Source organism: Vanellus vanellus (assembly GCF_965231255.1).
Source record: "Vanellus vanellus genome assembly, chromosome: 13".
NCBI lineage: Eukaryota > Metazoa > Chordata > Aves > Charadriiformes > Charadriidae > Vanellus > Vanellus vanellus.
In genome coordinates this window covers 22,166,591-22,179,628 of record NC_138918.1, presented here as the reverse complement: position 1 = coordinate 22,179,628, position 13,038 = coordinate 22,166,591, and the positions used below count along the sequence as shown (strand labels likewise).

Below are 13,038 nucleotides of genomic sequence, written 5' to 3'. Positions count from 1 at the left end.
AGTTGAAGGTCCTGAAAGTACAGTAACAGTTAAAAGCTCCAAGAGACTGCTTGGTAAGGGTCAGAGAGAAAGCCTACTGGAATTGCTACATGCTGCCCTCCAAATAAACTCTTCCTGGGGAAGGCTCAGCTCGACACAACATGGTTTGAGAAGCAGGGTAACCACTGAAAGGCACCAGAGAGCCTAACCAGAGAGATTAGCATCCCCTCCTTTCCACACTGAGACCTGCAAAGAGGAAAAATCCACCCCTCTAGCAGAAGGGAGTGACTGTATCTAGGGTCACCTGTTTGTTCTTGCAGCTGGCCAAACATTAAGAGGCAGGCAGCATCACCCTGACTATTACTCTTATCACAGCCAGCTTTGCTACAAGTAATCAGCTTCCAGAAATAAGATTTCCACCCTGTGCCTACAATAGGTCAAATGCAATACTGAGCTTTGTTTGCCTTCGGTTGGAAGGAAGGCTGCTGACAGAGCCTGGTTCCCTTTGGCACAGCATGGAATAGCCTCATCCATAACGTTGTTATCTATCAGTGGGGTGGGGGGGGCGGGGAGAAATTAAGCTGGGCAAATTGCTAACATCAGCTAGTGCTTTCAAAATTAGTACGTCACTTTGTACTTTGTCTCATTCCACTTCTTTTTAAAAGCATACTATTATCAACATCATTATATTTCACCTCTAATTTACACAGACGAGAAAGTACCTGCTGACCAGTCAGCAGATACTGTGGTTTCCTGATGTCAGTTGATACCAAATTATTCTGTAATGAAAATACTGGTGGGGAAGTGAGATATTTTGTTCCTCCTAAGCAAGTCCCTGCTGCTCAAGAAGGCCCAGCTCCTTATGCCGTGCTCCATGCAGGCACCTCGCTCCTACTGCTGCACATTTCCCAGCTTTGTTCTGGTGCAGGTGACTTCCTTCTAGCTACCCAAAGCATTGTGTGCCACCAAATGGCAGATCAACGGCGTTCCAGCCACTCGCTCCTGGACAGACTTCATGTGGACAGACAAGAAGACAGCCCTCAGTTTTTACAGCAGAGAAGATGCAGACAGAAATCAGCACAAGTCAGTTCACAGAGCTAGGAAGATGAATCAGATACTCTTAAGGATAACATCCCTCAGGCCCAGGATATAAATTATCAGCTCTAAAAGTAAAGGTCAAGTTGTTTACTTCTAATGAACAACAGGCAAGTCAACTATTAGCCCATGCAGGATAGAAGAATGGTTGTTTCTTTGGAGATTTTGCTATCAGTAGCCTGTGCAAGCCCAAGCCAGCTATCAAAAAAACAAAAAAACCAAACCCATGGCCATGAGGTCTTCTGTGCCACCTCAGCAAGTGTCCTAGCCTCTCTGGCTCGCTGGTCCTCCACCTGGAGAAGAAGCACACACTTGAAGGCATTTCACACCCAACACTGCTGAGATAGCTAGGGTGACTCTGAGGGAGTGCAAGCTTGCACACGCTGGACTCCATCCACTCTGGGACAAGGGACAAAGGACTACCAGCTGCCATTATCAGCTGCAGTCTTCCTCTTCTACAGTGCTATAATATGTGGGAGTCATATGGCCAATACCACTAAGTCTTAATGCATAAACTGCAAGCTGATTTCTGCAACTCAGGCCATTGTCATGTCTAGCTGATCCTACACAGATAATTTAGAGGGCAATATACTTGTTCTCCTTGTTCGGCGCTGTTCTGGACTGCACCTTCCTCTAACAAGCCTTTAGGTATCACAGAATCCTAGAATAGGTTGGGTTGGAAGGGACCCTTAAAGGCCATCAAGTCCAAGGCCCCTGCAGTGAGCAGGGGCATCTTCACCTAGATCAGGTTGCTCAGAGCCCCGTCCAACCTGACCCAGAATGTTTCCAGGGATGAGTCATCCAACCACCTCTCTGTGCAACCTGGGCCAGTGTCTCACCACCCTCACTGTAAAATATTTCTTCCTAATATCTAGTCTAAATCTACCTTCTAGTTTAAAACCATTACCCCTTGCCCTATCGCTACAGGCCCTGCTAAAAAGTTTGTTCCCATTGTTCCCATAGGCCCCCTTGAAGTACTGAAAGGTCTCCCCAGAGCCTTCTTTTCTCCAGGCTGAACACCCCCAACTCTCTCAGCCTGTCCTCACAGCAGAGGGGCTCCAGCCTTCAGATCATTTTTGTATCCTTCCTCTCGACCGCTCCAACAGGTCTGTGTCCTTCTTATATTGGGGGCCCCAGATCTGGAGGCAACACTACAGGGGGGGGTCTCATAAGAGCGGAGCAGAGGGGCAGAATCCTCTCCCTCACCCTGCTGGCCACACTGCTGGGAGTGCAGCCAAAGATGCCGTCGGCTTTCTTGGCTGTGAGTGCACATTGCCGGGGCATGTCCAGCTTTTCATCCACCAGTACACCCAAGTCCTTCTCAGCAGGGCTGCTCTCCACCCCTTCATCCCCCAGCCTGTATTGATACAGGGGCTCGACCTGACCCAGGTGCAGGACCCTGCACTTGGCCTCGTTGAACCTCGTGAGGTTCACACAGGCCCACTTCTCAAGCTTGTCCAGGTCTCTCTGGATGGCATCCCATCCCTCAGGTGTGTCAATTGCCCCACTCAGCTTGGTGTCACCTTGCAAACTTGCTGAGGGTGCCCTTGATTGCACTGTCTAGGTCATCAAGATATTGAAGAGTACCGGTCCCAATACAGACCCCTGAGAAATACCACTTGTCACCAACCTCTATCTGGACATTGAACCACCCAGAACCAACCAGAGGGCCACCCCCCTCTGGATGCGACCATCCAGCCAATTCCTCATCCACCAAACAGTCCAGCCATCAAATCTGTATCTCCCCAATTTAGAGGGAAAAGTTGTGAGGGACCATGTCAAAGGCCTTACAGCAATCCAGACAGATAACATCCATAGCTCTTCTCTTGTCCACTGATGTAGTCACTCCATTGTAGAAGGCCACTAGGCTGGTCAGGCAGGACTTGCCCTTGGTGAAGCCATGCTGTCTCAGATCACCTCCCTGTCCTCCACATGCCTCAGCATAGCTTCTAGGGGGATCTGTTCCATGATCTTCCCAGGCACAGAGGAGAGGCTGACAGGTTGGTAGTTCCTAGGGTCCTCCTTTCTACCCTTTTCAAAAATGGGTGCAGTGTTTCCCTTTCTCCAGTCACTGGGGACTTCACTTGACTGCCATGACTGTTCAAATATCATGGGGAGTGGCTTGGCAACTACAGCAGCCAATTCCCTCAGGACTCTGGGATGCATCTCGTTAGGTCCCATAGACTTCCGTACGTTCAGGTTCCTCAAGTGGTCACGACCCTGATCTTCTCTTACATTGTGGGGGACATTGCTCCCCCAGTCCCTGCCTTGTTGGTCCATCCACTCGAGAGGTGTGGAAAGAGAGACTGACAGTGAAGACAGGCAAAAAAGTTGTTGAGTACCTCAGCCTTCTCATCCGTTGTTACCAGTTTGCTAGTCTTGTTCATCTGGGGGGTATGCTTTCTTTGACCTTCCTTTTCTGGCTGATATACCTGTAGAAGCCCTTCTTATTAGTCTTTGCGTCCCTTGCCAAGTTCAGCTCCAGATGTGCATTGATCTTCCTGACCCCGTCCCTACACAATCGGGCAGCATCCTTACACTCTTCCCAGGATACCTGTCCCTGCTTCCACTGCCTGTGCACTTCCTTTTTGCCCTTTAGTTTGACAAGCAGGTCTCAACTCAGCCACGCCCATCTCTTGCCTTCCTTTCCTCGTTTCTTAAACCTGGGCATTGAGAGCTCTTGTGCTCTACGGAAAGCGTCCTTAAAAGATCTGCCAGCTCTGTTCTGCTCCCTTGTCCCTGAGGACTGTTTCCCAGGGGGTCCCACTGACTAACTCCTTGAAGAGCTGGAAATTTGCTTTCCTAAAATTCAGGGTTCTGACTTTACTCTTTGCCTGACCCATATCCCTCAGGACTCCACCACTGCATGATCACTGAAGCCCAGGCTGCCTCCAATATTGATGACACCGATTAGCTCACTTGCATTGGTGACCATCAGGTCCAGTATCGCACCCCCTCTGGTACGGCTGTCTATTACCTGGCTTAAGATGTTATCCTCCATGTGCTCCAGGAGTCTCCTGGATTGCCTACAGCTCGCTGTGCTACTTTTCAAGCGAGTGTCAGGATGGTTGAAGTCCCCCAGCAGGACAAGAGCCTGCAAGCATCACACTTCCTGTAGCTGGAGTAAGAAGGCTTTGTCAATAGGCTCCCCTTGATGAGGTGGCCTGTAGTAGACCCCAACCACAAAGTTCCCTTTGTTGGCTCAGTCTATGATTCTTACTCATAAGCTTTCAACTTGCTCATGGCTATTCTTCAGAGACAGTTCTTCACACTCTATCCATTTCTTGATGTAGAGGGCAACGCCTCTGCCTCTCCTTCCTCACCTGTCCCTTCTGAACAGCCTGTAGCCACCAATAGTGGCATTCCAGTCATGAGATTCATTCCACCAAGTTTTCAGTAGCAGCAATGTCACCCTATTCAACGTCATATTGAAAACATGACAACATACTCCCTCTCTCACCTATTTCTAGCAGACTCATTGCTCACTTAACAGTAGTAACTTTCTTTTTCCAGCCTAAGTGTTACTTACCCTTGCCAAGCATGACCCCAACAAGAGGGACGAAACTCTCCAGTCTGAACTTACAGCTTCCATCTCCTGAGGACACAGAGGAGGTGCTGTGGCTGGGGAGAAGCATGGCTGCAGCATGCACACCATGTACAGGCAGCGTAACTCATGCTAGTGCTGCTCAGCCTGAAGAGTGCGTCAACAGCAGCCTTTAGAACAAGGCTCAGTGGTTCACGAGCTCTTCTGCAGCGTGGGTGACAAAACCAGTATCCTGTTTCCCTGTTACAACTCAGATGCAGCCTTCTTTTTAATCCAGACAGTGAGCCATGAGTTTTTTTTCTTCAAGGGCCAACTGGACAGGCTATGTCCATTGCTACTCCAGACAGGCCACAAATTGTTAGATTAAAAAGCACCATAATCATGAAATGCTATTTTACCATCACATTTTGAAAACAAGACTAATTATTTCCATCTGTATGATCCACTCAAGACCAAAATATGATGCATAATTACCTCTACACATTAGCACACTGGCTACAATTCCCAACATAAAAGCCCACTTTGCAGTTTGCCTACACAGTAAAATAACTTAAAGCATAACATTTAAAATATAGCAAACTTCCTGGTTTTCAATGAGGACGCACATTTGTTCAGAAATACGATTGCATTACTTGGAGTAGCTTAATTCATTAGATTAAGCAGAGTCACCTAGGAGAGCAAAACATTCACTCTGAAAGCAAAGCATCCACACAGTAGCTCTTCCCAGATAACTGCTTGGAAATACCACAAGAGCTGACAAGCCACATTAAATCATGCCAGACCAGCTAGGCACACTGTAATGACTTGATTAAATTTAGATATCAATTTTTTTATATTAGAGGTTCAGTCACACCAACAGATATATATTATATATATAGATATATATTAACAGGTATAAATATATATTAATAGATATATATTAATCTGTATATTAATATAACAGATTTTAAAAAAATTAGCTTTTTTAGGGACATCCATTCTATATTAGACACTCCTGGAGGTGAACATTAAACAAAGCCTCATTGAAAGCTGTCTCAGACGACTTCTGTTAAAGCGTCAGAGGACAAAGATCAGGTTCCAGTTTGACAGACTGGCCAAAACACAGCAAGGGGGAAAAAAGGGTGTTTAACAGAGGGAGAACCAAGGAAAAGCTTTTGCAGACAAACACAAAGTTATAGCCCTGACTTCATTTTACACACGTTTTTGCACATCCACTTCAACAAAAGCAGTGCAAATCTGAGGGTCCCAAGGTGGGTTCAGAGACCAGACATGGCTACAGGAAGGCAGTTCAATGACAGGACTTACCAGAAGATCTTTGGTTTGTGGGTTAGGGTGCTGCTTCTGCAGAACTGCAGTTGTGTTAGCTTAGGTTTAACAACAAAACCATTCCTCCTGCAGCCTATGCCTGCCCTCTCAGTAAAACAAGCACTCAAACACTTAGCCACTTGTCCTCTCCAATTTCCCAGCCTACTCCTTTGTGCTGGTGTACAGGTTTGCAAGAAGAGCAGAGACCTGATCTGAGCAGGGGATGTTCTGTGTAATCAGTTCCCTCATCCAGTCTAATATGAGATCCTTTAAGCTTCCAACGCAGCAGACCTGGCTCAAAGCCATACTGTCCAAAGCAGCAGACCCACTCTCCCTTCAGCTTCTGCTAGCATATCCCTTTTCGTGGCTATAGCAGCAAAGTGACACTTGCACTAACCAAAGATGTTCTACATGGGAGACTAGTCCAGCTCCCTCTTCTTCATTGCCTCCCATCAGGTATTTATACACGTGGATAGGCTACCCCTGAGCCTTCTCTTCTTGAGGACAAACGGTCCCACCTCTCTCAGCTTCTCCTCATATAAAGATGCTTTGGTCCCTTAATCATATTCTTGGTCCTCCTCTGACAATCCAAGCCTGCACCAAGCACTGCCCCATGAGAGCTATGGGTGCCAGAGTACACCAGCAGACCATACTGAGGGGACATGGCACACAGATGGACCAGCTAGCTGACAAGATAAGTTATACCATCCTCTTTCCCTTCGCCAGAAATCTGTGTTTTTCCACAGAACAATAATAGCTTCTGAAAAAAAACAAAACAAAACACAAAAGCCCAGGAATGATTCCAATGGCGCTATTAGATAACTTGGACAGATATTGATGGGATCAAGAAAACTGATGCACATTGATTCGGTCGGAACTGTACATTTGAATATTACAAGCTTTAACTGTGCAGCCTTTGGTTGAAACTTATCAACCAAAAGACAGACAGAATGACAGTTGTGGCAAATCTGAAGCCAGCAAAAAGCACATATAACAACCTCAGCATAAGGAGTGCCTTGAGGGATCAGCATTATGGATGTTCAGCAGCATCTTCCAACAGCCAGAGAACTGTTAAAGACGTAACAGCAAAATAAAGCAGGAAAACAGGCTATAAACAGAATTGCTACTTCAAACAAGTCTCCACCCCCTGCCAGCCCCACTAGGGCCAGACACTGGTAACTATACTACTTCAAGGTCAACATGTACTCACACATTTGCAAGCTAGAAAGGGTCACAATTACATTGCACCATGACTGCTAGGCATACCTGTGTTTTTAGGCCCATCTGCATACACTGGTCCTGGAGGCGGAGGTGCATTTTGCCATCCATACTGGGGATATCCTTGATAACCTGGCTGGCCTGGCTGGTACGGCCCAGTAGGTCCAGGAGGATAGCCTGGGTATGGGCCAGGAGGACCACCTGGCTGCTGTGCATAGGGTGGGTAAGGGGCAGTCGGGCCCGGGCCGGGGTAAGGTGGAGGATTTTCGTAGTTCATGTGGGATGCACAATATGTCCTGCAGAAGGAGGAAAACAAACAGAAGAACTGGTTTGCTTTTGTCTGCTTGATCCATGACTATATAATTCCCCCTTCAGACTGCCCTCCAGAGGGCCCTACATTAAGTGTAAGACAGAGACCTCAAAATACTTGATCAAGCAGTGAGTTTATTTTTAACCCTATCACAGGGGCAGAGACTGAGTTGAAGTGATTTCTTTTAAGTGACATGAGTTCAGCATCAGCGTGACTTGCTGCTTTCCAGTCATGCATCAGCCTAGGACATTTAACACACTTGCAACTGCAAAGCAAAATCCTCTGCTTCCACTCATGATTAAATTGTTTTTAAGAGAGATTTAGAAGTGATTACTTCATGTTTATGTCAACATTAAAAAGAAAAACATGCAGAAATGCAGTCTATTCCAGACATGTTTGATAGCCTTGACAGGAGAAAGACTGAACACAACTGTCCATTACACTTCTGCTAATTTTTATAAGCATCTAGACCAGCACTCTGGAGCAAGACTGTATATGAATAATTTCCTGATGACACTTTAACCCATCAAATCACATAGTCTTCCAGTAATGCACAACTGTATCATTAAGCAATCAGGACCTCGGGCTCAGTCTCGCTCAAAAAGCGACATTAATGACACCTCAGAGAGTTGATGTTCATAAAACCTATCTAATGTATTACTCATGGCACAGCAATCAAAAGACAAGACTGTCACAATAATGCACCTTTAATTAACCTCTAAGCAGCATGAGTAAGCAAACCATTTCTTACATTAGGTTTCCAAAGCTTCTCCCTGTTTGAGAAACAGAAGTGTCCTTAATACCATGTGTTCAGGAACCATCCTGACTGAAGCAGCTGTACTCTACAATTTCCTTTTACCATTACAGGGTGCAGAAGGGTCACCCTTTGCCGCACACCTCCTCCCACACGCCACAGGCTTCAGCAGGAAATACCAGGAGCATAATTTGGCTCTGCTGAAGCTCACTGCTACCAGCACAGAGCAGGAGAGGCTGACAGCAGGATCCTCTTTGGATGGCATTGGAAAGGGCAAGCAGCCGGGATAGACTGACCTGGATGTACTATGCACCCACTCTTGGGGACATGCAGATTTTAAGGCCAGAGGAGACCATTAACACATCTAGACTGAGCTGTGGCATGACACAGATCAAAGAATTTCACCTTTGTAACTCTATAGCGAGCCCAGAGCGGTCATCTGCCGGGGAGAAACTGAGCAAGTGAAGCCTCTAGGGCTATGTTTAGCTGCTGCAGTCCCTGACAGTGTTGAAGTGAGCTTTGTTTACGGCTTGCTATTTCATCACCTCAGAGAGCACCGACTGTTCCTCCCCAAGGAAAGATCCCTAGGCTCTCTGCTTATTTACATGCTACGCCTGCCTGAACGTTGCTATCACGATGCTCACTGCTGCACAGGCACCATGGGGCTCTCCCACGCACACAGCCCCATCCCACTCTCACAATAATAGCCAGTCTGATGGCCCACGATGCCCAGGACAGCACTGCTGACTTGAAACGACCCCAGAGGCACGCTGCAATGGAACAGGGCTGACATTCTTCCCACGATGACACCAAGAAGCCCTTCAGTCTCAGCAGGCTGGGTCTTCCCAGGCCTCGCCAGCCTGCAGTTGTCATTCACCCAAATTCATTCTAATGCTCCTCTTGCTGTGCAAGCCAGGCACAACCCAGTTAACTGCTAAGGCAGTGCTGTTACCTTTCAAATTATATTTCTTAATGTCTTTGGCAAGAATTTAAACTGTTTAACCAATGCCAGGGATGAGAAGAATTTTATTTATTTATTTTTTTTCCATTGCCAGGCCAGCCAGACCACTTAATTGCTTATTTTAAAATGGATAAGCACAACATACATTTTACTTGAGGCTCTTTAACCACTCTACTGCACTGCAATGCCTCTATCAAGTCTGCAGTAAGGAAATTCTCCCTTCAGAGAGCCAGTGAAAAGCAGGCAGCAAGCCCTACAACTCACTTCAATGCAACAAACTAGAGAGTTAGGACCTAATGGGCCAGTAATATTCATCTAACCCAGAAACCTATCCCAAAATAGCAGCCAAATGCAAGTTCCCAGGGAGGAACAAGGCCAGAGAGAGTGCGTGCATATACCTACATATTGTTGCACATTTGATGCCCAAGCCAGACAGGGCCCTGGCAACCAGCAGACCCCTGTGAACTCCCCCCACGTTTGCTCAGCTTCCCCAAGCTGGCGTACAGCTGCAGTGCCTGCTCCAGTGCAAAGGGATCTAAAGCTCTGCTGCATGCCTTGCAGGAAACCGCCTCCTGCCCCACTATGGTGACTGCAAGGAGGTAGGGATTGGCAGTCACCCTACTGAATTTAGGGATTCACCAAACCAGGGAGGAGGCATGTGGGAGCCCCCTCTTCCAGGCTAAAGCGCCCCAGCCCACTGTCTGCTTCTCGGGCAGGAGCCAGCCCCTCCACCCACCTCCCCTTTCTCTGAGATCCTCCAGGTCTGGTGTAGGCTGTAAATTGGCATCCTCGAGATATATATAAGTGTGTGTATATATATACATACAAGGCATCCAAAGGCAGCAAACCACAGATCATGGGTTTTTGTTCGTAATCCTTTTCTTAAGGACACCTAGGGCTCAGCTTGCTTTAGTGACCATTGCCAAGCTCCAGCAAAGAGTCACATTTCATCACATTTTCCAAAGCCTTCCTAGTTAAGAGGACTGTTAAGCTCAGCCCATCCTTTCCAGCAAAGTTCAGTGAAGTCCAGTCTTCCCTTCTGTCCCTTCACATGCATCAATTCATTTATTTACATTCAGTATCATTGCCTTTTTAGCGTTGTAGCAAGGCTTAAATGATGTTGCAGTTCTTCAGTTGGCTGTGAATTCAAATTCAGGTAACGGATAACTAACTCAGCCGCCACACTGCTCCCTTGCCATGGGGACTTGTGCTGGGACCCCCAGGGGCCATCCTCCACCGTCAGGGCCAGCCATTTGCTCCCTTCCCTGTTCCTGTCCGTACTGCAGCAGGGAGCCTACCCACAATCCCACAGCTGTCAGGTTTCTGTACAAGCACCCAGCATGGGACCATACCAAAAGCTCTTCAGAGAGCAGGTACAACTGCTGGTGGAACCGCATGGGCAGAAAAGCATCTCTGCAGAAAGGTCGAGGTGGTTATCAGGTGTACAAGGCTGTACCTAGTAGAGCCACTGAAAGAGTGTGGTAAGATGAGAGCCTGGCTAAAACCAACAGCCATAGGGGATGAGTAAAGAAAACTGCACATCAGCAGCTCTGCAGAAAAGTCTGAGAAACCAGACAAAAGGAGTTAAAAATCCTAGTCTGATAATGGCTTGAGCAAACAGGGAAGCAGTGGCACAGGGAACAAGAACGAAAAAAACCAGTGCTCTTTGCCTGTTTAACAGCTCCATGTTAACCATGTCAAAACAGTTTCTGAAGGGGGGGGGGGGCGGGTTTGGAGTGGAGCTAGTAACTGAGCTTCTGCCTGTTAATGTCTGAGAGGGACTGAGGAGAAAACTGGAGAGTGTACGAAAAGCCAGACAGATGCCTGGGCAGAGGCCTCAGAAGAACAATGGGGCAGTGAAGAATGAGATTAAGACGGCACATTCCATTAGCGTAAAAGTTACTTTTCCCCTTGAAGTTGAAGGTAAAGGAACACAACTGAGATTACGCAAGAAGTAAAAGAAAGCATCTAGCAAGAACAGTTTCAGCAGCAACTGTATTGGAAATTTATCTGTGATGAATGAGAAAACTCCTGAAGAATTTATCAACGCATTCAGCAAAACCAGGAGGTGATTGTGGAAAACAGGTCCTCCAGAGGTAGTAAGTACTACTTGTGTCCACTCCCTCCCAGCTCCACCTCAGCTGTGAAGGTCAACCTTCTCGCAAGGGTCTTTGTCCCCAGTTACATTCTCGGGAAGAATTTTTCCTTGTCCCCCATTTCCACTATCTATTAGTGCCACGCATATACCCTTCCTCACTTGCCCTTTTGAAGGGTGTGACAATATTTAGATTTTCCTCCGTCTCGTGAGCTCATACATGATTTTACATGCTTGTTGGCCCTATTTACTCACATGGCAGAGCCCTGAATCATGAAGCAGATACTTTTCAGGGACATACTTAGGCTGCTAGTCAAACATATTATCAAACTTTGCTGTGGGTTCTCACCCCAACTAGTAATTCCATGTGAGCTGCAACCAAGACCAACTCCTATGGAGTTTGCATCAGGGCTCATATCTGTGGGTTTCCCAATGAGCACCTCTTGGAGACACAGATCAAAAGAAAGAAGCCAATGCATCAGTAAAGCCCTTTGTTTTTCACAGCACTGCAGGAGGTCCATCAAGAAGAGCCAGTACAGCCCTGCACAGTCTCACTCCATGTGAAACTTCATTAAGCACTAAACCCAGCAAACAAAGAGACTTCCTTGTTTGTCACTGAGCATTTGCCCTATTTGTTGCCAGTTAGTAATAGAGAAATTACTAGTCCACCTGAAGAGAATGACAAAACTTGTTCCTACTCCCTCTTCTCCCCCCCATTAGTACTTTTGCTAAGAGGCAAGTTTGTTAATATATCATTAAGTTTCCTTAAGTTATCTTCAACTCCTTTGTTCAACACTGCTGAGCAAACATGATTTCCCCTACCCTAACAGAAGGGTTTTATTTTTAAACAAGCAGCTTACCATACCCCAAAAGGCTGCACTGCCTCCCATAAGGTCTGCGAAAAAGAAATCACTGAAGTAGGAGTACACACAGAATATGTCATACAGAGAAAATACATGGCACTATATATGCATGTATATATACAGACACACAGAGATATCAATACATAAGAACTACCATGCTATGAGAGAACACAAGTCCCTCTACATCTGTAACCTGTCTTTGACTTTGGCTTAGCCAAAGGTGCAAGTACAGAACTATGATGCTTTGTATATACTACAAACATTTATTTTTTTTTTTTAACCTGTCCATTTTGGCAACTAATACACCTTAGAGAAACAAATTGCATCATTAGGTTTTGAAATTACCTATTTCTTTCTGATTGCTTTAAACTTACTGCCTCATGCAAGGTCAGCATACCAATGCAGTTGTTACAGAACTAGTTGGTCACTGCTCCTGACCCTCCTCTTCCAGCACACTCATGAATTTATTATCTTTTTTTAGTCCAGGCATCTCTCCTGAGCTGAGGACTCTCTGCTTCTACAAAGCCTGTCCTATTCCTTGGTCATTCCTGCCACCCATTGCTGTGCCTTTAGTTTTATCCTTTGTCTGAGAGGGAGCGAGCAGGCTGCATGATGCTGTGTGCTGCACAGTGCTGCAGCAGTCTTCTGCTTTCTGTCCCTTTCCTAGCCCACTCCCAGGACAGTTCTCACCATACGTCAAGCCAAACACAGAGCTCAAGCTGCACCACACTAATTGTAATTGCAAGATCCTTCTGAGTGGGAATAGCTCACGTAGAGCCTGTCACTGCATATGTACAGCTAGGAGCATCCTTCTCACACACATTGCTCACCAAAGTACCAAGGCACAGTCTCTTCCACCATTTCACTGACCAGGTATCAGACTCGTCCACAAGTCTAAGAACAGCCTTAGTTTC

At 46.5% G+C, this 13,038-nt stretch overlaps 1 protein-coding gene across 3 annotated transcripts in view; it reads right to left on the bottom strand.

Moving 5' to 3' along the window:
* CYSTM1 (cysteine rich transmembrane module containing 1) overlaps positions 1-13,038 on the bottom strand; it is a 28,572-nt gene that overhangs the window by 9,793 nt on the left and 5,741 nt on the right. For all 3 annotated transcript variants that reach the window (XM_082489783.1, XM_082489784.1, XM_082489785.1), the window contains exon 2: positions 7,190-7,437. In XM_082489783.1, the coding sequence (XP_082345909.1) occupies positions 7,190-7,418 (229 nt within the window). In that variant the 5' untranslated portion in view covers positions 7,419-7,437. The remainder of the gene's footprint in view (positions 1-7,189; positions 7,438-13,038) is intronic.